The sequence below is a fragment of the Cinclus cinclus genome, chromosome 12, assembly GCF_963662255.1.
Source record: "Cinclus cinclus chromosome 12, bCinCin1.1, whole genome shotgun sequence".
NCBI classification, from domain to species: Eukaryota; Metazoa; Chordata; class Aves; order Passeriformes; family Cinclidae; genus Cinclus; species Cinclus cinclus.
The window spans coordinates 7,361,196-7,383,798 of NC_085057.1; the positions used below are offsets into that span (position 1 = coordinate 7,361,196).

Sequence of the window (22,603 nt, forward strand, 5' to 3'; positions counted from 1 at the left end):
AATCTCTTTGACCTGTTGCCTGAGACAAGGTTCAGTTTTCCTTTGGAAAATAAGACTCACAGTCAGTCTCTTCCTCTCTCCCTTCCTACCTCTGTGGTCCCCTCACTTCGTGCTGGCCAGCTCAGGGATGCTGTAGTGGTGTCCGCCCAGCATCCAGTTCCTCATCTTTGAAACACCTTGAATTCAAGGGTTCATTTCAAAGCTGCCTTTCAGCGTTTCAAAACAAGCCCATGTCCTGGACAAAGAGAGGGAGCCAGCCAGCATTCGGAGACTCTTTGTGCAGTGTGTGTCACAGTTTTAAATAGATTTGCCCTGCTTGGATTGGTTCTGGTTGGAAAGCGAGTACTGAAATGAGAGGTCATAGGGGAGAGTTACTATGGTAATTGAGTAGTATCACCAGTAGTTTTGCTCTTATGAGCATTAAAGCACATAATAATAGACAAACAACAGTGGTTAAAGCAAGCAGGTAGGATTACTATGTTCTTTTGTCAGAAGTATATAATGTCTTGTAGTCAGTTTTAAAGACTTCTCAACCCCAAATCCACTGAGCAGTCACCTGCTGAGTAATTTTGTATGCCTAATCTCTAGCCCTTAACTACAAGCTTTCTGCTAATTTGAGGCAAATGGGTATTTTTGACACTAAATAGGGCAGTAAAGAATCCCTGACCTAGAAAAACTCCGATCCAAGGCACTGAGAGCAGAAAAATATTCTTTCAGCATCCTTGTGAGACCTTTGGAATGACATAAAATAGCTTTGACTAAACTGTGCTGCAGCCTTCGATTAATGGTTTGCAGAAACTTGCTGAACATCCCTACTACAACTTCCCCCATAAAACTTGTCACTTCAGATTGCCATCAGCCACCACAACAATAATCATTTCATGCCTATTGCTAATTGCAAGCACAGCTGAGGCTCAGCAGGGTGCTCTTGCACAGTCCCAGGCCTTTATACCAGCCTCAATCTGTTGTATGGCACTTGTTCACACACAAAAAAACTACCAGTAAAGGCAGAAAGAGGCAGAGTCACAGGTTCCTTGTAATCCCTCTGCTACCCTGCTGACAGCCCAGCCCTATAAGCATTCCTGGTTTTGTCCCACTCTTCACAAAAGCTGAAGTGACCTTAAGCTACTAGTATGTAAGCTTTTGAATGAAGAATACAGCTCCTTCAGGTGCCTTAAGAAGAAGTGTTGCATCTGGCTTACAAGATTCTGTTTGCAGCGCTCCTGGGGTGAGCTGTAGCTTCCTGTAATATGTAAAATATGAGTGTGAACTCAAGGTTCATGGCAAGGAACAGGAGGTCGTGCTTCCATTCAGCTCACACCAAAGAGAACGGGGGTTTGCAGATGTTCCCGGGTGTGTGTAATGACACCACCTCCCAGAAAGCGCAGGAACCCAGCACAGGGCTGGGTTTTGATAAAATGTGCCACATTCAGCATGCTACTTGCAGATTTATTCATACCAATTTCTACGATTTATGTATTCAGAGACAAACTTGCTATTTCAGGAATTTATTGATCATGTTTTTGCATTCAAAAAAAAAAAAAAAGAAAAAGAGAAAAAGAAGGCAGAGGGCTGGGGAACAAGGAAGCTTACTGCTCAAGCTGGTTGGGGTGTTGGATGGGCAGCCACAGAAGTGCCCCTCTTGTAATGCTCCAGCTCCTCTAATACCCATCCTGGTGCATCCCAGCCAGCCCATGGCCCACCTCATCTACCCAGCCTAGCACCCAGCAAAGAGGGTTGCTGTGAAAGATTGGAGAACAAGAAAACAAACCTGAAAGAGGGATTGAGTTCCTGTCTGTACAAATACAGTACCTGCTTTCAGTGACTGGGCTCTGACAGTGTCTGCATTTCCTCTGCTGGGACTGGGTCATGGTGTGCAGCCGTGGGGCTGTGGTTTGCCTCTGCCAGAGCCCTGCTCCCTTCCCTGCTGACATCCTGCTGGATGGCTGGTACCCACCATGCATCCTTGAGGATGCAGGCTCCACAGCCTGTCCTCATCCTGTGCCCCAGACTGAGTGTAAATTGTACCCTAGGTGAGGGACAGGGATGCCAGCAGCACCAGTAATGTGTGTGTACTACAGTGAGTTAGATGTGGGGTTTTGTCCCATGGGCCTGGACTATCAGTGAGGTCTATTCATTCTTTACAACCAAGCATAAGGAGTTTTTTTCAGAAAATATATTTATGGTATTTACTTTGGTGTACCCATGCCACAGCTGTGCTGTGGCTCCAGAAATGTTCCTGAAATGTGTTGCAAGCCCCTTGGCAGAGCCCCAAAGTTCAGGTTTTGGGCTGTGGCCTCTCCACCTTGTCTTTGGGCACAAGCCACAAGGCTGGAGCTGGATCCCCAAGTGTCCCCAGCATGAACCACACTGTGTGGGGACCCTGTGTCCCCAGCATGAACCCCACTGCCCCTGAGGGGATGGCAGACCCCCTTGGGGAAAGCAAAGTGGCCGGTGTCCCCACAGGACCACTCTGTGCTCTTTTGTCTGAGGTGAATACATTTCTGTTTAGGAGCATTTGGCTTTTTTGTTGTTTTTTTAAATAATATAGTCATATGCAAATGTTATCTTCTTTGGTAGGTTAGTCATGAATCAGAGGGCTTATGCGTCTTATAGCACATCAACACTAGCAATTGCTAAAGGGAACATTTAATTTATGGGCTAACTTATTTTTATGAATATGCAGGGCTTAAATTCAGCAGTTGGTGTGTGCTCTATGAAGTGACGTGACGGTTTTGTGTATCAAGATCAATGAATTAGACTTTGTCTTTTTCTCATAAAGCAGAAAGTCTTAGGAGTAAGTTGGCTTTGAGAAAGAGAGCTCCTTTCATGCAGCCGAGCGCTACGCCTGGCTGAGCCCTTGTCAGCCGGTGCTCGAGAAGAGAGGGGTGCAATTCACATTTGGTTTCAAGGAGTTTGCTCCTCCCCAGAACTCAGTGTGTTGAAGAGCCCTCCAGAAACACAGAAAAAAAATTTCATTTCTCTTACTCTGAAGGTCTCGCAGCAGCAGAGTCACCTTGCCAATAACCTCCAGGCAGAGGTTATAATTTCTGTTTGGGATCACGTAGCTGTGTGGGCGTGTGTGGCGTGGGTCAAACAGAAATGGCAGGACCTGCCCCTGCCAGGAACTTCTCATCTCATGTAGAGTTGACACAAACACCCAGCAGATCATTCTGTGGAAGATGGGAGGCAGCAGGGGAAGGGAGAGGGGGTGTGTGCGTAACACACAGTTGTGCCCTTCCTCTGGGGGTTCTGATTTGAAGAGGTGGCAGAAGGGGAAGGAGGTGTTTGGCTGACCTGGGCATCCAAGTGCCTGGATCACAGCTAATGTAACCCCAGAGCATGACTCAATTATGACACTGATTGCAGAAAAGCAGCTTTGTGAACATTAACAATTTCTCTGTTTTGCCCGTATGGGTCTGCAGCATTTCGTGGGAACCCAGGCAGATCCCCCAGTAACAGCAATTGATCTGTGCCACCCAACCATCAGCTGGCTCCTGGCTGTCCTGGGTCAGGCTACCTGGGATCCTCAGGGACAGTCTGACATCTCAGACTAGTCTGAGGGGTTGGAAGGTATGAAGCCCCACCAGATCTTCATGTCATATGCTCATCAGGTCCACACCAGCTACCCAGGCTGCTTCACTCACTGTTCAACCCCAGTCTGATGCCAGGACCTCAGGTGACAGCTGAGAGCTCCTGCTTGCCAGTCTCAATTAGCCTCATCCAAGCTCTTGCCAGCTTTCTGTCCTGGAGATGAAGGGTCAGCAGAATCTCTGGCACAGGTTGCACAAGGTGTAAGCATTGAGCATGAGGTCACCGCATGCCATTTCTTTGGTGACTCTTTCATCTCCTTATTTCCTCCCTTTTTTTGAAGAGGTGGTGTAGAAATGTAAGTAGAGGAACATCATTGGAGTTGAGGGGAATACTCTTCGCCGTGCAGCTCCCAGGCATGCTGCCACACAGCTCGGAGATGTGTGTTGAGCACACGTTTTTGTGGTGCAGGGCTGGTTTAGCTTAGACTCGTTTGCTTTGGTGAGCCTCATGCCACCTTGTGGGTGCCAGTGTGAAAGGATGGAGGGTAATAAATCACTGGCCGATTTTGCAGTTACAGACTGTTCAGTTGTCTCCATTCCCCTGCTGCAGTGGCAGCTTCTGCAGCCAGTGGTAAAAGGGCACGTTCTGTATCAGAGACCCCCGAACTGAGGGGCACTGAGGGAGGCAGCAAGACCTGACTTGGACTGGTGTGAGGTTTCAGGCTCGCTGGGAGGCAGCTGCATCCCAGACTAACTTGGATGATGCTCTATAAGGGTTTTTATAAGCTGCTCTGGTGGGGTTTCTTTAGTATTTTAACTGGTTCTGGATTAATTGCATCTGGTCTGCAGTGTGGGATTTGATCTCTGCGTGTGAGAGAGATCACGAGAAGCATGCAGCTGTGCACACAGAGGTGTGATGGGTTTTTGTTTGCTTTGTAACCACCCCTTGTGCTGAGCACCATGGGGAAGTTTTATGGTTCCCCACCTACCCCCCAGCCCCTGCTTTTCCTCCTCTCGAGGGCTCGCTGCTCATCTGTGTGGCATCAGATGTGCCATGTCAGCCCTGCATGAGCAGGGCTCTGATGCACAGCCCACCAGAGCCTTCCTGCACTGCGGGAATGGCAGGCTGCTGCCACACTGCTGCGAGCCTTTTTCACAGACAGCAGCACAATTTCAGCCCCTGGAGTGACCCTGTGAGTTCAGCAGCTTGAAACAAGCTGATTTCTTCGCTGCTTTTCCATCTTTCATAACTGTGAGGGTGAACCCAGAGTATTTCCCACACAACCTGGGCAGGCACCTGTAGGTGCTTACACCAGCATCCTTCACCCCAGCCAAACCTTGCCCCGCATGAGTCTCCCCTCTGCTCACCCTCGGGGACCCAGACTCTTCATGTGGCTGCTTATGATTGAATTTGAAGATGGTAAGTAACCTGAGTGTGGGCCAACATCCTTAAAGGCAGGGCTGTGCTCTCACTGTGGGGGAAACAGGTTAAAACATGACTTGAGCCAAACACACATCACTGCTGGCCAGTGCCATCAATGGCAAAATCAGATTACAAAACCTTGTGGTGCTACTGGTGGCCATTACCCTCCTAATAAATGTATTATTGTTACTAAAATTTAAAAAGTCACGCATGGAAATTCTGTGTAAGAGCAGATGCCTGTCTCCCCTGTCAGTCTGTGGCCCCCCATGAGAGGGCTGACAGGTGGCAAAGGTGGATGTGAGGGGATGCTGGGGGCACAAGTGTCAGTCAGGACGTGGCACAAAGCCCTGCTGTGGGTGCTGGAGAAGTCGTGTCTCTCTTGCAGCAATGGTACACCAGCTCCATGAGTGTCGTGTGCACTTGGCTGACAGACCGCATGGACCTGCAGCTCCACATCTACCAACTGAAAACTCTCATTAGGATAGTAAAGGTAAGCACCTGAGGTGTGCCCAGTGTGTGTGTGTGTGTGTGTGTGTGTGTGTGTGTGTGTGTGTGTGTGTGTGTGTGTGTGTGTGTGTGTGTTCCTTGCATGTGTGTGGTGCCCTTAGGTAAACTCACTGGCAGAGGAATTAAGGATTTGTTAAAAATTTTTAAAGTAATTGAAGTAACTATGTCTATGGCAGGATAAACAGGAACTTTAAATGCACAGAGGTGTAAAATACAGGTGTGCAAGTAAGCAAAGTAACTCCTTGCATTAAAAACAAAAACCAAACTCTCTTGCTATTTGACCTTACCTGTACAGTAAGTGCACCAGAATTAGCCTTTTTGTGGACAAATTCACTGATCACACCAGTGAACTCTGGTGTTAAAATGGGTTAAATCAACCCAAAAGTTTTTAACGCTGTTTTGCTAGAAACATTTAAGCCCAGCTATGGCTTGTGATTATTGTCAGAATGCAAATGAGATTGTTCTCATAGTTAATTGAAGTTGTTTCTTTTACAATGGGTGTATATAATCAACTCTAAGAGATCACAAAGGTGAGATAACATACCCTGAAAGTAGCATTTTTTTTCTTTAAGTGCACGTGTATGTGTGTATTTGTGTGTGTGCGTGCCTTGGACTAATGATAATTATTTCAGTGTGAAATCACAGTGGTTTACATGAAATAATAAGATCACAGAAGGGGGTAAATATACTTTTGATCATTTTAGGTTCTATCTAATGCTTTTTGGTCTAGTATTTTATAATGTTTATGGTCTTGTGTGCAGTGAACACATTGAAGGCATGAATAAATTAAAACTGAAATGCATTAAATGTGCTTTTCATAACTGAAAACAACAGGCACAGACAGATTATTCCTACTTGTCAGCTAGCTGAGGAAAGCTTTTTTCCCTGTGCTTTATTTATACCAATATTACATTCAGAAGCAGCTATAACAAACCCAAGGACTTTCTGAAATAGCAGAACAGTAAATAGTTTCTATGCAGAGCACAGAGCAGAATTAAATGAACAACGAGACCGGAGTTTTATCTCGCAGAGTTGAGAAGTTTTTAAGCATAAATTCAAAAAGGAGATGTTAACTGTAGTAAGAAGGGAAATATGGGATCCATGGAAATACAATTCCAGACTGAGGTGAAGAAAGGGAGATTTAAGAAACATGTGCCCCCTGCTTATATTTATGGATCAATAATTTTGTCCAGTATCCTGGACTTAGTTTATTTAATCCCTATACCGTAGTTAGGATTGTTTAATATGGAGCATTCTGGGAATGTGTAATCATGTCTGTGGGTACAGGGGATAAGCATCCTGCTGCTTGAAGAGAAATAACTGACATCAGAGGCAGGATGAACACATCCAGGAGGAAGGGAAGTTAGTTGGAGCAGAGTTCTTACATTGCTTTGATGTCTTTTTAGACACCAGCCCACCCTATGCAAAGCTCCCCTGAGCTGTTTGAGCCCACAAAGGCAGGGCTGGAGTCACAGAGCTGTAATTTGTTGCCCAAGGCACCCTAAAGGGACCTCTGCCATGCCAGAGTGGTGGCCAGCAAAGGTGCTCCCGTGGCATCTGCGCTTCCCAGGTCATGCAAAATGTGTCCAGGAATGGGATTTCCCTGGTATCCCAGCCTGTCCCATCAGTGCCCCAAACCCCCAGCACAGGGGCACAGGTTGACTCCTGCGGGGGGGCTGGTGTTGGCCCTGACCTCTCCTTGTCTCTGCTCTAGAAAACATACCGAGATTTCCGATTGCAAGGCGTGCTGGACTCCACCTTGAACAGCAAAACCTACGAGACCATCCGGAACCGGCTGACTGTAGAGGAGGCCACGGCATCGGTCAGTGAGGGCGGGGGGCTCCAGGGCATCACCATGAAGGACAGCGATGAGGAGGATGAAGAGGATGACTAGGGAAGCTGGAGCAGCGGCTGGAGTCGCCTGGTATCCGTGCATGTACCTCGTCTGTAACTCAGCCACATTAGGAATTTTTATGTCAGCTCTAAATGCCCATGAGAAGTTTACCAATACAAATGCCATGTTAGCTGTGTGGTAATAAGTTTAGCACCTCTCTTTGATTCATCAGTTTCCTAATTTCATATCTATATGTTCATAAGCAATATGGAGCACCATTGTTTAATACTGTTAATGGAAAAACTACATAGAAAACATCCTAGGTGTGTCCCTGTTATTAAAGTTTAAACAATGCTTCATTAATGTACTGTATATACATTGATGGTAAATTGTTGTGAAGATGAGTGACTCGAGTCCTTTCATTTCTTTCTCTTCTGTGGATGCCAACTGCTTAAAATTAATTAAAAAAACAGCTTTGTTTTTAAAAGAAAAATGAGGCAATTACAAATGATTTTTTTGTTCTCTCTGTTCATTTAAAAACCAGAAAACAAACAAACCCAGACAGCCGTTTGAATCATTCTGCATCCTTGTTAATGTACCAGGCTCTTCCCTTCAATATGCAGTTAACTCCATAGAGACTACATCCCAAAGGATTAGTCATTCTAATTGCCACACCAGATTAATCCTATCATTATGGATATATCATGCCACATTACAAGTCCAAAGCAGTTGTTTTATGTTGACGTTTGCTCCTCTAAATGTTACATTTCTGTTTAAATTTCAAATAACCGTGTATGTACAAAGACAACTTTAATTACAATCTTAGATTCTACAAATGTGTTTATAATAATATATTGAATATTTATTTCGGTAGATTGTAACCATAATTTACAATTCCTCTGTTTCACAATGGTTTTTATATATGTCATGTACATTGCATTTTGACCAGTAACTGCATGTCCATCAGTTCCTTCTCCAGAGCTTTTACTTTCTGTGTAAGATAGTGATCCATCTTGCTTTTTTTGCCTTATACAAGCCGACAGTTGTAAAAGTGTGAGAACTGTGGCTTCTCAATAAATAACTATTCAGATGTCCTAATAATAAATTATGGAGTCTTTTTATGTCTGCCTTAGAAAAAATACCAAACCAAGCTGAGATGTAAGAGCCCCAACCTCACAGAATAAAGGCATTTTCTTTTCTCATGGGTGTTCTTTAGTTTATTAATTAAGAAGATGGTTTCCTGATTTGCTCCCCAAGGTCAGGATTGGGAGTGTGCTGTCTGTTCCCCAGGTACAAGGGTATTTTTGCTATGACCCCCACAGCTGTTTCCACCATTATCTACACTTTGTGTCCTGTGATTTGTCCCTCAACATTTAATTGATGTCTGCTCTGGTTCAGCCCCTGTTATTATATGGCCGTCAGTTTTACCCAACATTTACCTTCCTTCAAAAGGCCTCAGTTTGTATTTTTTAACTTCTCCCAAAGCAGCCAACTGCAGCAGCACTTAGACACACAGGGCAGAGACAAACCCTAAGTTGAAATTAAACAGAAGTCTGGTTTGATGGAAAAAAATGTTTAATGGAAGCACACTTGAACTGGCTGCCCAGAGAGGTCATGGATACCCTATCCCTGGAAATGTTCAAGGTCAGGGGCTCTGAGCAGCCTGGTCTGGTGGGAGGTGTCCCTGCCCATGGCACAGGGTTGGAACAAGATCGTCTTTGAGGTCCTTTCCAACCCAATCCATTCTGTGATTCTCTGTTAGGCTGAGAGTTTTCTGAGAGCATTTTCAGTCCTTCCCTGCCCTCAGCCAAATTTACACCAGAGCTGGTTCCTGCTGGCCCAGGCATCTGAGGGAGCAGCAGAAGAACTGGTGTGCTTTACCCCCGAACACAACCTGTTGCCAGACTGCGGAACCAGGACAAATATTCATCCCTCACAAATAAAAATGGGCAAATGGAAAAACATCCTACCTTGATGAGCCTTCCTGCCATAATGAGCAATTAAATTAAACCATCTTCCAGAGCCCAAAAGACATGAGACCTACCCTGGACGTAGGGGAGGAGATTGGGACCTCTGGATCTGCCTGTGAAGGGGGTGTTGAGTCAGACTGGGCTGGGATAGTTACGGAGCCTGGAGCCTATTCAGCTGCAGTGCTGGATTTTTGGGTCCCTTCCCTCTGTGTCAGAGTTTAGCATCTGCTATGGAGGTGCTGTGCAGTCCCACCTGGATGGCCACACCCTACACATTCAGCACCCACCTTTCCAGGTGTCCTGGGAACACCACCCCCTTGGAACAGGGGCATTTGCAGGGGCTCCACTTCAGGAGTGGGTGATGGATATGCACATTTAGTACCATTTACATGTTGAGAAGCCATCTGATACACCAGAATAAATTAATTTTGTACCCTGACTGTAGTCCAGAAGAGTTGATTTCTGTCTTGCTCTATGCTGCTGGCAAAGGGAAGCATTGTCAGAGAAAGCTACTTCTGTGGACTTAGGCAGGAATATGGCTTTGTGGCCACTGACACAGGAAGCTTTTCCCTCTTCTGACCCACCCTTCATATGTGCACTGCTTGGCCCTGAGTCCTCAGAGGAACTGGGGTAGTAGTTGAGTGTTTTAAGTCACATTCAGTCTATCTAAACCAGTTCAGGTGCCTCTGCAGGTCTGTCACTGGCATGCACGCAAAAAAATATCTATGCCTTCACCTCATTATGCTTGGAGCCTTCAATCCTGCCCTGAAGCTCTCCTAGGACTTCCCTGACAAAGCAAGTCTCACAAGATATAAAGCAAGGAACAAACCTGGTCCTTTCTTTCTAGGGGTTTGAGACCCAGACACACAGACTGCTGCACATGTGTATTCATGCCCTCTTTATCCTCTCCCTATTTAGCTTCCCCAAATATTTATGTGACGGACAACAGGTCCAAGAGGAAGTCCTAGGAAAGCCTTACTGGGGAGGTCATCAGGCTAGTATCAAAGAGCACTGAAGGACATTGAAATTTATAGCTCTGCTGGCAGTCAGGCAGAGCAGAGCCGGAGAAACAGCTTGATTCTGCTCTGGAAATGTCTCCCTTTTTTTTTTTTAAACACAAAATATTTATTGGGTAAAAACACAGCCCACTTCCACCTGCCACCTTTCAAAATAGTGAGCCCTGCTCAGTTTTTTGAATGAGAGAGTGTGGGTGCAGCCTTCAGGAGATGGTCCTTGACTGCGCATTGCCAACACACTTCGGTACCTCCCTAAAACAGCAGGGATTGGACACCCTGGGCTGAGTGCCTCTGCCATTAGCAGTGACCCTATGGCCTGTGACGGCTTTTTGTGTCCTCAAACCCCAAAAAAGCACCCCAGAAATTCCACAGCCATGAGGCTTAACCACAGAACAGGGAAGCATTAGCTAACTCACTATTTTTAAGGCATTTGGACCCAAAAGATGAGCTTCAAGGTTATGTACTTTAGTGTAAGCAGGGAGAGGATCTCGTGAACAGCATTGCTGCAAAGCAGGATTTAACCTCCCACTCCACAGCCTGCAGCCTGTGGCTGAGCAAAGGCGTGCACTGCACTCTGATCTCCACTGCCTTTAACCCTTCACATGGCCAGGGGGATGCTAGCAGCCCAAACCTCACCTAAATGGGGGCTGCACTGTGGTACCAGGAGTGGAAAGAGCCACCCTGGGTCAATCCTGCAGAAATGTCAGATCCAAAATGGTTTGGCTTTGCCTGAAAGATATCAATCTGGGTTCAAATCCCTCCTGGTCACAGACTACAGTCTGGACAGGGCTCAGCTCCTTCACGCCAGAGCAAAGCTACACTTTGGGCAGCACCTGCAAGGGCTGGTGGATAGATGAGAGCACTGGCAAAGGGTGAGGAATGCAAAGATCTGCTGCTGGTTCACTCCAACCCATTGCTGTGATGGAAAGAGCTCCAACAGTCACAGGACTTTCTGCCAGTACAACTGCACCTAGATGAAGAATCTGCCTGTACAGTTATGTCAATCAGTTTTGGGAAAGAGGAGAATTTCATTCTTCTGCCAGCAAAATTTTAAATGATAGATCAGGCCAAAACTTCTCTCATATTTACAGGGAAGTCCAGCGAAAATATCCTTTTTATGACAGACTTACTTAAAGCATGTGGCATGGAGACTGAAAATGCTATCAACTATTTGACTGACAAGTGTCAGCAGCTGTTCATCCAATTTGTTTTATATTTCACCAACTAACAGATTCTTTCCCCTCTGCTGTAATGCACGTCTTCTGGCCCATAGGCATCTTAGAAATTGCTTTTCTGCCTTTCTAGTGACCAAAACGTCAAAAATATTAGAAGATAATTTGTGTTCAGAAGCATAAACAGGCATGCAACAAAGCAAAGATGATTTTGCCAATGTTCAGGCTGTGTTCTTTTTTGAAAAGTCACAGCAAACCTAAGGCAAAAATTATTCCTCTAAGCTTTAAAATAAAAAGGTAATGCAAACAAAGCACATGATAAATCAGCACAGGTTAAACCATCAACTACCAAGGGGAAAAGCTGCTGTCTAAGGGCCAACCAAAATGCAGCTGCACCTCTGTACTTTGCCTGTGAAGTTCACAACTCTGCACTTCCATCACCAGTATTTATTCAAAAACCTACTCCATGTTGCCAGGATTCAGCAAAGCCACTGTTGCAACAAACCAAGCTCAGCTAGGAGAGTTCTTTGAGCCATTCACAAAAACCAGTCCTCTTCATCTTAGGTCTAGCACTGCTTTCAGAACTCTTCAATCCCAACTGTATATAATATAATTATTGCAGTTTTCACCCGTCGTGAACTTGCTGGACTAAAAAAAGCCTGTGTGACACCTCTCTCTGGTGAGCTGTATTCCATGATATTTCCTTTAATCAAAACACATTTAGGCTTTCAAGCTAAACCTGAAGTGATATTTCCCTCAGCCTTTCTAAAAGATACATATTCCATTTCAAGTCATAAATCCGCATTTGTTGTAACTATGCAAAATATGGGAGAAAAAAAGTGCAGAGATTATATGCAATCTGCCAGCAGAGTTGTGTGCCATGAGGAAAATGCCTCACAGGTCAAAACAAAGAAAAACACTGAGCAACAAATTAGTTGCAGGCAGTAGCTAATATGGAGATCAAAAGATTAAAATCAACATACAACGATGAAATCACTGGAATAATAGGAGCACTTAAGAAGATTAAGTCAATAACAGAGTCCAGTGCTACAAAAATAAGGTTTTGATTATACTGTAAAATTTTATATTGGGAGAGCAAAAGTAATTACAACCATGACATGCTTTGCTATCCCCGCCTTAGACCATCTTGGCTCATTTCCTATGCAAGGAATACAGTTGTTGAAATAAACAGAAATGTTATGACTCAAGTGCTCGATTCAAAAACAAACCAGGTGGTCAGATCAGATTGGGGACTGTCAAGATGGGGTCTGTAAAATCAGGACTTGTTGCAGATCCTGGAGGATATGACAGCTGGGGGAAGCAAAGGCCACGCCGTTTAGGACTGGCTTTCTGCACAGAGAGCTCCACAAGCAGCTGATGTCAGGGCTGTCCCAGGCTGTCAGCTGGAGAGGAGAAGCACGCACTGGAGGGGAGGTAGGAGGAGATAAATAGCTCAAACACTGGTAGTGAACGTGGTGATGAACTCTGGTGAGAGGGAAGGTATTTTTTTATCCAGGTAAACAGGCGAAGATTGTGGGTTTGGTTTTACATCAGAGGCAGAGCATGCAGCAGCCTCCAAGCCCATCCAGACCCTCACGTCAGGGACAGGAACATCTCCCATAGCCATGTTCAGCAGTTCTGGGAGTCAGCCAGAGGCACAGCCCAATGGGGATGTGAAGGGTGATCCACCAGGGGCAGCTAATGCTCACCATGACAGACCTAGCCTTGATCTTGTGCATGGTGTATAAGCGGGAATTGATGAGCCAGTCCCCCCAGCACAAACTGGCCATGGCCATGGAACACCAGCCTCATCCATGGACTGTGGGACTAAAGGCCTAGAGCTCCTCATGGAGAAACAGCTGCCCTGGTGAGGTCCTCCGAGCACAGGACGTCTCTGAGCTCTTGGTGGGTTCTGCCTTGCTCTGTGTTCTGTGAGGAAGAGCTGAAGCAGCTCCTCTGTGTCCCAGGGCTGATGACTTGCCTGGGCTTTCCTCACAATTGTTTTTTTCAATATCACTATGTCCAGCCCCACCCTCACCCCAAAATCACAATCTATGCTCATAATTAAATCAAATAAGTAAATTATTGTCTATTTTTACATATTTTGTGGGTGTTCTTGAACATTCAAGAAATACTTGGGCTTTGCATTAAAGTTTTTCCTCCAGTAGCGAGGTCTGGATTTATAGTTTGGGCTTTCATTGTTGGGGGGATTTTTCTGTTCTTTTTCTAGTTCATGTCTTTTGGGATGAAATCAACCCATTTCTTGCACCCAAGCAGCACAGCAGCACTTTTCACTTGTCAGTCTGGGAGTCTTGCCAGGCTCTCTCTGACTTGGGCACCGTTAGGGACAGGGATGCTGCAGTCCAGCCAGTCCCACACACCCCAGAGGAAGGGGACAAGCTGCTGCCACCCACTGCCACCTCCATACCGTGCAGCCCATGGAGTCCAGCTCTGCAGCAGATGGGGACACCTGTGACAACAGATGAAACAATGGCAAATACAAATCTCCAACAACCTAGTGTGGCATAACCAGAAAGACTGGACAGCTCTGAATGATGAGTGAGTGGCAAAACAACAGTGGAAAGATTGGTTTTGGAAAGATTCTTTCTCTATTTGGTTTTCTTTATTGAAAAAGCAAGTAATTTCAAAAATGAGATGTTTTTCTATCTCATTAAGGGGAGAATGATTCAAAACACGTGGAGTTTGTCCCACTTACTTTTTTGGCCTTCCTCCTTTCAAGCAGAAAAGGGAAGGAATAGGAACATGAAACTGAAGTGGGCTTCTACCCATTTTCACTGTTTTTTGTTCCTTTTCCTGAAACGTTTTCAGTAGGAAAGTGAGAACAAGGCCATCCCCCCATTATATTCTCCTTCTCTACCTCCTCCCACCTTTTCTCCTAAATAGAAAATAAGGGGAAAAAACCCCTACAAACCCAGAAAAACTTAAAAGCTCCCACTCTTTCAAAAAAAGAAAAAAAGTACAACATTTCAAAACATTAGGAAGGAACATCTTTTAGTTTCAGTGCTCAGAAATGAAACGCAGCATTGCTCCATTACTGCAATGCGAAGGATGACTATTTCTGACAATAAAGATGGAGAATAGCAGCTCACCCTTTCGACAATTTCTTCCTTGCATTAGTGGCCAGGTTGGCTTTGGACATGGTGTGGATTCCAAGGACTCCTCACCTGCCTCCTGGGCTAGACCAGTCTCACACCAGGAACTAGATTTCCCTCATGATGTCTCTCTCTGCTCCTCACAAGCAGGCAGGCAGCGTTTTTGGGGCATAAAGCCTGGCTGGGATCGAGCCGTTAGTTACCATTCCTGTTGACAGGCAAACTAGAATAGGCTCTGGCTCACTTTCTCCGAGCTGCGGAAGGAGGAATGAGCCGGGAAAAGAGTTCATTCAATTGCTTCTGTTTGGCAGCTCTGCAGGACTCTCCGCACAGACAGAAAGAGATGTGGCAAGTAAGGAGTTGCCATTTTTAGAATTACATAAGCCCATTTGATTGCCATCGAGGCACTCTGTGCAGCTCCTGCCACGGTGCCCTGCCGGTTGCTTTGCAGTGGGACTAGATTTCAAACAGTTTTAGAAGCAAGTCAGATACCAGCTTTAAAATTGGATTCAGGTTGAAGATTTTGATGTTACTCCTGCCATCATTGACAATATAGACCAATACAGCCATGCAAGTACTCTGAGCCAGTTTGCTTCCAAAATCCCACTAACCACACTTCCTCTTGGACCTGCACAGTGCTCCAAAAAACTTAGCTTCCTAATAAAAAAAAAATCTAAAATTTTAAAATAAAATTATTTGCCTATAGATAGGCAGTAACATACATAACTCAACAAAAGGGATGAAAAAATACTCTGGAGGGTCTCAGAGCCACTTCTCCCTCCAAGGTGGGTTTGCTGGGCACAACACCTGCCCCAGTGTGGCAGCATCCATTGGGTGTCAGGGCAGCAGGGTCACCCCACCAATGCCATGGGACCTGCAGGATAAGATGGGCTGACTGCCCGTGGGGGCAGAGGCACGTGGGACTGCAGGGGTACTGCTCCCTTTGGACGAAGTACCGCGGTTTGAAAGGAATAACCGGAAATATTCACGTGGGTGGCGACCCTGGCTTCACCTCTGCCCCAAACTTCGCTATCCTGACTTGCCTGTTCATTGCTCATTAATTTGCCCAAACAGTTGGTCTGCCTCTGATCACTGCAAACTGACTTGCAGTCGAACACCTCGGGAGTATCCCTTGGCTGACCCTTCGAGGTCGTAGTTGCTGCTTTGCATGGGAAACAGCCCCAAATCCAGCTCGGCAGGGCCAGGGCCGGGCAGCACCGCAGCCCAGCCCTCCTCCCAGCCCAATCCCGGGCCCCTTCAGCGCACCTTTGCAAAGCCACAGAAAAAGCTGCTCCCCCAACCTGGTTCACCAAGACAGCCCCATCTAAAATTGCCTGGACCGGTGGCTCACTCGGCAGTCCATCACCTCCTATTTAAAAAATAGCAGGGAAAAGAATGGGGGAAAACAGTATTTAGAAAAATACCTATAAAAAGCAAAGCAGCGTGGAAATCAAAGCTACCATTTCAGGGAGATTGAAATATAATGCTAATAACTTTCGGCAGCTTCCACTGCGGAGTTTAAGCAGCTGCCAAGTTAAATAACTAGGAGGATCCTAAGTTATCTTCCAGCGGACCAGAAATGCCCAGTGCCGACTGCCTGGGCGGAGGCGGCCCGACGGGCGCGGGGAGCCGGGCCGAGCCTGCGGGGCCGTGCGCTCCGCCCGCCTGGGACCCACCCGGGACGCGTTCCCGGGAGCCCCTCAGCAGAAAGGTCTGGCTGTGGAGGAGCGAAAGGGGAGCCCCCGCCTGTTTTCGATGTCAGCGGCCGGGCAGCGTTTGGGGCTGGGGCTGCCGGACGCGTACGGGACCCCCGAGGGGAGCGGGCGCTGCAGAAGCCCCGGGTGACCCGGCGTGTCCCGCACGGGGCCGGCCCGGCCCGCCCGGCCACCGCACTCGTTCTTCTGGGGAGGCAGCGGCGTAAAAACAACCGTAAAAGCGATCGCGTCCGCAATGGGAACAATTTTCGCGGCATGCGCCTTCTTGGGAAAAATCCGCAAACCATTTCTCCCTCCAAATGTCGGGGGTGAAGGATTAAAACCCCACGGGGGAACTGCCTCCACGGGAGAGGCGGAACGCGGGGCCGAGCCCGGAGCCCGCTGCGCGCCCGACGTGCAGGCGCTGCTGCCTCCCAAAGCCGGGCTGTGCCGCTCGGACCCCCAGACCCAGCCTGGCACCCCGGGAGCAGAGGGGCTCGGGCTCGGTGCTGGGCAGGCGGCGGGGCTGGGGCAGCTGTCTCAAAGTCAGTCAGTTGTATTATGCTCGCCGGAACAGCAGAAGTCGAATCGATAGAGACGGCCTCCAGCTGTGCCTAAACCTGCGATTTCAATTAAAATACTGAGCTCTGATGCCCGGGTCTTAGCTGGGATCTCAATGCCCTGATGCGTAAGGCGTGCGGCACCCCGTTTGGAGCCGGCCGGGAGGCTGCGGCGCGGCCCGAGCCGGTACCCGGCCTCGGGATGCACCGGTGCTTCTCCCGGCTGCAGGAAGGAGGCAGCCCCGGAGCTCCGCAAGGGCCCTCCCGCCTCTCCTCGCCCCCAGGAGCCCCGAGGCCTGCGGGACCCGCTGGCCCGAACAGGGCGGTGGGCGAGCAGCAGCCGTCACCTTGGACAGGGACGGAGGGAAAGAGGGAGAGACCCGGTGCACGAACACCCCGGCAAGGACGAGGGCGGCTCGGGGAAGCTGGCAGCGAGCTCCCGGTCCCGGCTCCTCAGCCCTTCTTTTATCCTGCCCGAAATCATCTCGTTTACAGAAAATATTTGTTTGCACTATTAGTTGGTACTGGAGTTAATTACTCAACGTGTGAGCGGGGAGTAATATGGATAAAAGCAGCCCCAGTGTTTATTGTGTGGGTGAGCTGTTTGAGCGGTGCTTGAATAAACTGCAATTAGGGTTAGATAGAGATTAATTAACATGTGAGTGGCAAGGTGTAAAATAGTTCCCAACCCTCCACTCAGTATAATCTGCAGGCGAGGAAAAGAAGTTTGTGGAGGCTAATTAAATACTTCGCTAAAGCCGGCGAGCCCCGGGAGTGAGCGGAGGCCAGCCCAGCCCAGCGCAGCGCAGCCGCCGCCTGCCCGGAGGAGGAGCGGGCTGGGCGGGCAGAGCGGCTCCCCGGGGCTCAGCCAGGCTCTCCCGCAGCCCGGGCACCGGGCACGGCTTACTGTGGCTCTCCGCGGTCCCGTCCCAGCCTCTACCCCAGAAGCGGGACGGTTCGGTCGCTCCCTCGCACGCTTGACCCGTCAGACCCGGGCGGGCTGGGCTGGGCTGACACCAACACCTGATGCTCCGGGCGGGGTGTCCCGCCGGGGCTGGGCGCTCCCCTCCGCCCGCAGGCAGCCCGGGACTGCCGCCGCTTTTAAAGTTTGTTTCTGGACCGTGTTGTGGTTCGCAGGTGAAAAAGCCTGTCTGCAAACAGCCGCCGGCGAGCTGTCCCGGCGGGGAGAGGAGGCGCGGCTTTGTCAGCACCGCACAAAACCCCCGAATTCCTCTAAACTTTCTTAGACGCGCGAGGGAGGGGGGAAAATATATATATATATAGGGGCCTTTTCATTGCTTGCTTTACCTCTGGCCAGGCTCAATCTAAACCCTTCGCTCCCCCCCTCTCCCCCGGATAATCCTCCCCTTTATTTTAGAAACACACAAAACCAGGTTCCACGCAGCGCTATAGTGGCTACAAGTGAAAGAGAATTGAGCGCCCTGAATCGCCGGGGGAAAATTGGTTCGGCTGAATAGCCCCGGCGAGGGACGGGGCGGCTAATCAGAGCCCGGGGGGTGCTGCCCTGGAGCCGGGCCCCCCCAAACAGGTGGACGCGGGACTCTCAATTACCGCGTCCTCGCATCTGAGGTTTCTGCAAATCCTCCCCTCCCGCATCACGGCGTTTTAATTAGAGAGAGGAAGGAAAGAAACCCCGGCATCCAGGCGCTATAATGTAGCGTCGCCTATTTGGGGGGGCGGGGGGGAAAGGGAGAAGAAGAAAGTGCTGGGAGGAGTGGGAGGGGGGCAGGACAAGGGCTACAAGGGCAAGGGAGAGTCGCCGGGTGCCCCCCGGGGCAGCGGGCACCTTTAGAGGGTGACAACTTGCAGAACTTCCCTTTGCTGAACACGAGTCTTTATTATTATTATTATTATTATTATTTTAATTTTTTTTCAGCAGCGAAATCGAGTCCTGGACATGACTCCCTCCGCATTTATTTAAGGCTAATCACCAGCTACCCTGAGAGGGGAGAGGGCTAGAATTAAACTTAGTTTAATTAACATTAATACACTGTCCTAATTAATGGGTTGGCTATTAATTTATACATGCTGGAGAGGCTCGCAGATAAGTGACAATTTATTAATTATCTTCCAGCTCGGTTGCAACGGAGCTGATTGCAGATGGGTTGCCAAAATAACTCGAGCATGGTTGCGTGGTAGTTGCTTTAGAAAAAAAAAATCATTCTCCCTCTTCTTTAAAAAAAAAAAAAAAAAAAAAAAAAAAGAAGAAGAAAAAAATCCTCACGCTCATTCGGAGTGGCTCTTCTAACCCCAGCAAGAACTGGAGCACTCTTTTCCACCCAACTTGTGAATCGCACTTGCCTTCTAATTTGCCACATGCAAAACGATTCCTCTGCTTTGCAAGTTGCTTTTTAAGAAGGGAGAGAGAGAGGAAAAACCCAGCTCGCACACGAGCGATTTGTACGTCTTAAACTGGAAGGAAATTGTGCGTGGAGAGGGGGGGCTCCTCTTCCTCTCTCTGCCCCAACCCACCGCGCTCCAGCCCGGCGCCTCGGCTTGGGGAAGATCCATGGTGGCATCCCCATGTCATTCTGCTCGAAGTGACTTCATATGATGTCAGCTTTAAATGTTCGAGACCGTGATCTGACGCTCAGGAAGATGTTTGCTATCAAAATGTGACTGTGGCCACGCTGCGCTGCTTGGATGAGTCTCGCCGGCGCTGGGCAAAGGTAAGGGGTCCCAAGGAGAGCCCCGCCGCCCCTCGCCGTGCCCCCCCGCCCCTGCTCCCGCATTTCCCGGACCGTGGCCATCGGTGGGGCTCGGCTGGGTGGCATTGGGCTGGGGGAGGTTTTTCTTTCCTTTTTTTTTTTTTTTTTTTTTTTTAATACTAACAAGGTCTAGCTTGCATGTTACTTTAGCGTGTTCCGCTTAATGAGCAGTAATCTGGTACCCTACGTGCCATTGTTCTTGAATATGTTCATTTGAATGTAAATAGGGAGGGGGTGCCGGTGGGGGGTGGGGTGGGGGGGAGAACAAGGTGCTTATTAAATTGATTTGTCTCCTGGCTTTTCTGGAATGCAGAGCCGAGCGCGGGAGCGAGTCGCTGCTCACACCAAGTTCCCGCACGGAGGAGCGACATGGCGAGCCCGGGGTCGCTGGAGACGGTCATGCCTTCCTCCTGCCCCCGGCACGACGGCAGAGCCGCCACCGCTAACCCCTCCAAGACCCTGGCCTTCTCCATCGAGCGGATCATGGCAAAGACGTCGGAGCCCAAGCCGGCCTTCGAGGAGCGGCACGGCGGGCCGGGGCCGGAGCCAGGCAAGAAGCCGCTGAGCCTGTGCTCGCCCCTGCCCTGCGTGATCCCCATCCCGCCGCTGGGCTACGAGCTGCCCTCCAAGACTCTCAACTACTCGGAGCTGTGGAAGAGCAGCCTGCGGGGCGGTGCGGGGCTCTGCAAAGCCAACTGCGGCGTCTGCTGCAAGGCAGAACTCGCCCTGGGCCAGCCCAGCGGCCGGCTCATCAAGCCGCAGGTCATCCACCAGGCAGGGGCCGTTCCGGCTGCCCCCCGCTCCCTCTACTACTTCAACTACCTGGACGCCGCGTACCACCCGGCCGACCTCCTGCACGGACAGCTCTTCCCGGCCGGCCTGCTGGGCGCCCCGCCGCCGGGGGGGCTCTCGGCCCACCAGAAGCTTTTCCTGCTGGAGAATGCCAAGCTGGCGGGGCTGGCGGCCGAGAAGCTGCCGCCGCCGCCTCCCTTCGCCCACAAGGAGCGGCTGCCGGGACATCTGGACCAGGTGATGAAGGAGGCGGCGGCGGCGGAGCGCGGCGGCCCCCCCAAGGGCCACGCCAAGATGGGGGGCGGCGGCGGCGGGGCGGCGGAGGGCAAGCCCAAAAACTTTACCTGCGAGGTCTGCGGCAAGGTAAGGGGGGCGCCGGCAGCGGGTGGGGGAACCGGGGGCGGCGGCGGCGGGGCCGTGCCTGACATCGCCTTCCCGGCGCTTCCCCGCAGGTGTTCAACGCGCACTACAACCTCACCCGCCACATGCCGGTGCACACGGGGGCCCGGCCTTTCGTCTGCAAGGTCTGCGGGAAGGGCTTCCGCCAGGCCAGCACCCTGTGCCGGCACAAAATCATCCACACCCAGGTAGGTGGGGGGCGGCCGGGTTGCGGGAGGTGACGGCCGCCCCTGCTCTCCGCGCAGCCCCCACTGACGGGCCTCTCGCACCCCGGTGTAGGAGAAACCCCACAAGTGCAACCAGTGCGGAAAGGCGTTCAACAGGAGCTCCACGCTCAACACCCACATCCGCATCCACGCCGGCTACAAGCCCTTCGTCTGCGAGTTCTGCGGCAAGGGCTTCCACCAGAAAGGTGAGCTGAGCCGGGACGCGACGGGGCCCTCGCCCATCATTAGCGGGGATTAAACATGGCGAGCCCTGCCCGGCTGGGGGAAGCGAGGGGCGCAGGCAGATCCGCCGCCGCTCCCAATTACTTTCCCTCTAAGCTGGGCCGCATCGCCGGGCGCTGTGCTGATGGTTCCCCCTAAATGCTTTTTAAATGAAAGGTGCCGGGCCTTGGTCCTAATCCAGAGCCCTCCGTTTGCCGCGGGTCACCGGGTTGACCCTGCCTCTCATTTGTGCCATGCCAGTTGCGCGCTGCTCCGCGCTGACGAGGACCGAGTTTGACAAGTGGGACGGGGGTGCGGGTGGAGACACTTCCTAATGCTCCCCTTACCTGTGCACCGTGCGGCCCGGGCACCCTCGGGTAACTCCCTTTTCCATCTTTTTCCTCGTTGGCAGGCAACTACAAGAACCACAAGCTGACCCACAGCGGAGAGAAGCAGTACAAGTGCACCATTTGCAACAAAGCCTTCCACCAGATCTATAACTTGACTTTCCACATGCACACCCACAATGACAAGAAGCCCTTTACGTGTGTCACTTGCGGGAAAGGATTTTGCAGAAACTTTGATTTAAAGAAGCACGTCCGAAAGTTGCACGACAGCGTCTCCAGCGCTCCTCCGCCGCGGGACCCTGGGCGCAGCGGGCAGAGCTAAGGGCCCGGCGCGCCGCCACACTCGGACCTGCTCAACCAGGCCAGCACTATTTATCCAAACCAGCCTTCGCTTCTCTGTCCTTTTCCCAGCGAGCTCAGCCGCCGGTAGCAAGCGACCCCGAGCCGCAGTTGTATATAAGAGGAATCTTATTTAACGGCGCGTTGCGCCGCCGGAGCGGGCCAGGACGGGCCGGGCTGGCCGCCCCCGCCCGGCGCCAGGACAGCGCTCTTTATACGTGTCTGTAACTCTCCATTTTAAATGTACGCTCGAATAAGTGAGGAATATATCTATATCTATATCTATCATGGGACAATAAACCGGCCCGTCGCAGGTGTCTCATTTCCCAGCAGGAACGGGGTGCACGGCGCTATCCCCGTGTGAGCGCGGCTTGCGGGAGCCGGGCCCTGCCGCTCCAGGGCCCGCCGAGCGCCGCGAGCAGCCGAAGAGCAGAATGCGGGCGGGAGGGAGCCGGGCGGCTTCAGAGGGCTGCTGTCGCCCCCCGGAACGGGGTCAGAGCCCTTGCAGGAACCCCGGCGGGGCTGCGCGGCCCCGACCGGCAGCACGAAGGGGCGGCTCGGAGTTTCCCAGCGCCGCTTTTCGGGGTCGGTTCATTACGGCGTGTTTAAACCGCTCCTGAATGACTATCTTTCCTTGCATGCAGATAAAATGATCTCACGCTTGCTTTCCGAGTAATGACCCAAATTAAGAGAGAAAACACAGACCCTTCAAACCGCATTACATTAATCTAATCACTCCCAGCAGGC

General features: G+C 50.1%; 2 protein-coding genes across 5 annotated transcripts in view; both read left to right on the plus strand.

Moving 5' to 3' along the window:
• CADPS (calcium dependent secretion activator) overlaps positions 1-7,357 on the plus strand; it is a 203,982-nt gene extending 196,625 nt beyond the window's left edge. For all 4 annotated transcript variants that reach the window (XM_062501029.1, XM_062501028.1, XM_062501030.1 and 1 more), the window contains 2 exons: positions 5,342-5,446; positions 7,178-7,357. In XM_062501029.1, coding sequence (XP_062357013.1) covers positions 5,342-5,446; positions 7,178-7,357 — 285 coding nt within the window. The remainder of the gene's footprint in view (positions 1-5,341; positions 5,447-7,177) is intronic.
• A 12,563-nt stretch (positions 7,358-19,920) lies between these two features.
• FEZF2 (FEZ family zinc finger 2) lies at positions 19,921-21,839 on the plus strand. The gene is made up of 4 exons (XM_062500850.1): positions 19,921-20,706; positions 20,796-20,930; positions 21,022-21,154; positions 21,583-21,839. The coding sequence occupies exons 1-4, from the start codon at positions 19,921-19,923 to the stop codon at positions 21,837-21,839; spliced, it is 1,311 nt and encodes a 436-aa protein (XP_062356834.1).
• Positions 21,840-22,603: the final 764 nt, after the last annotated feature.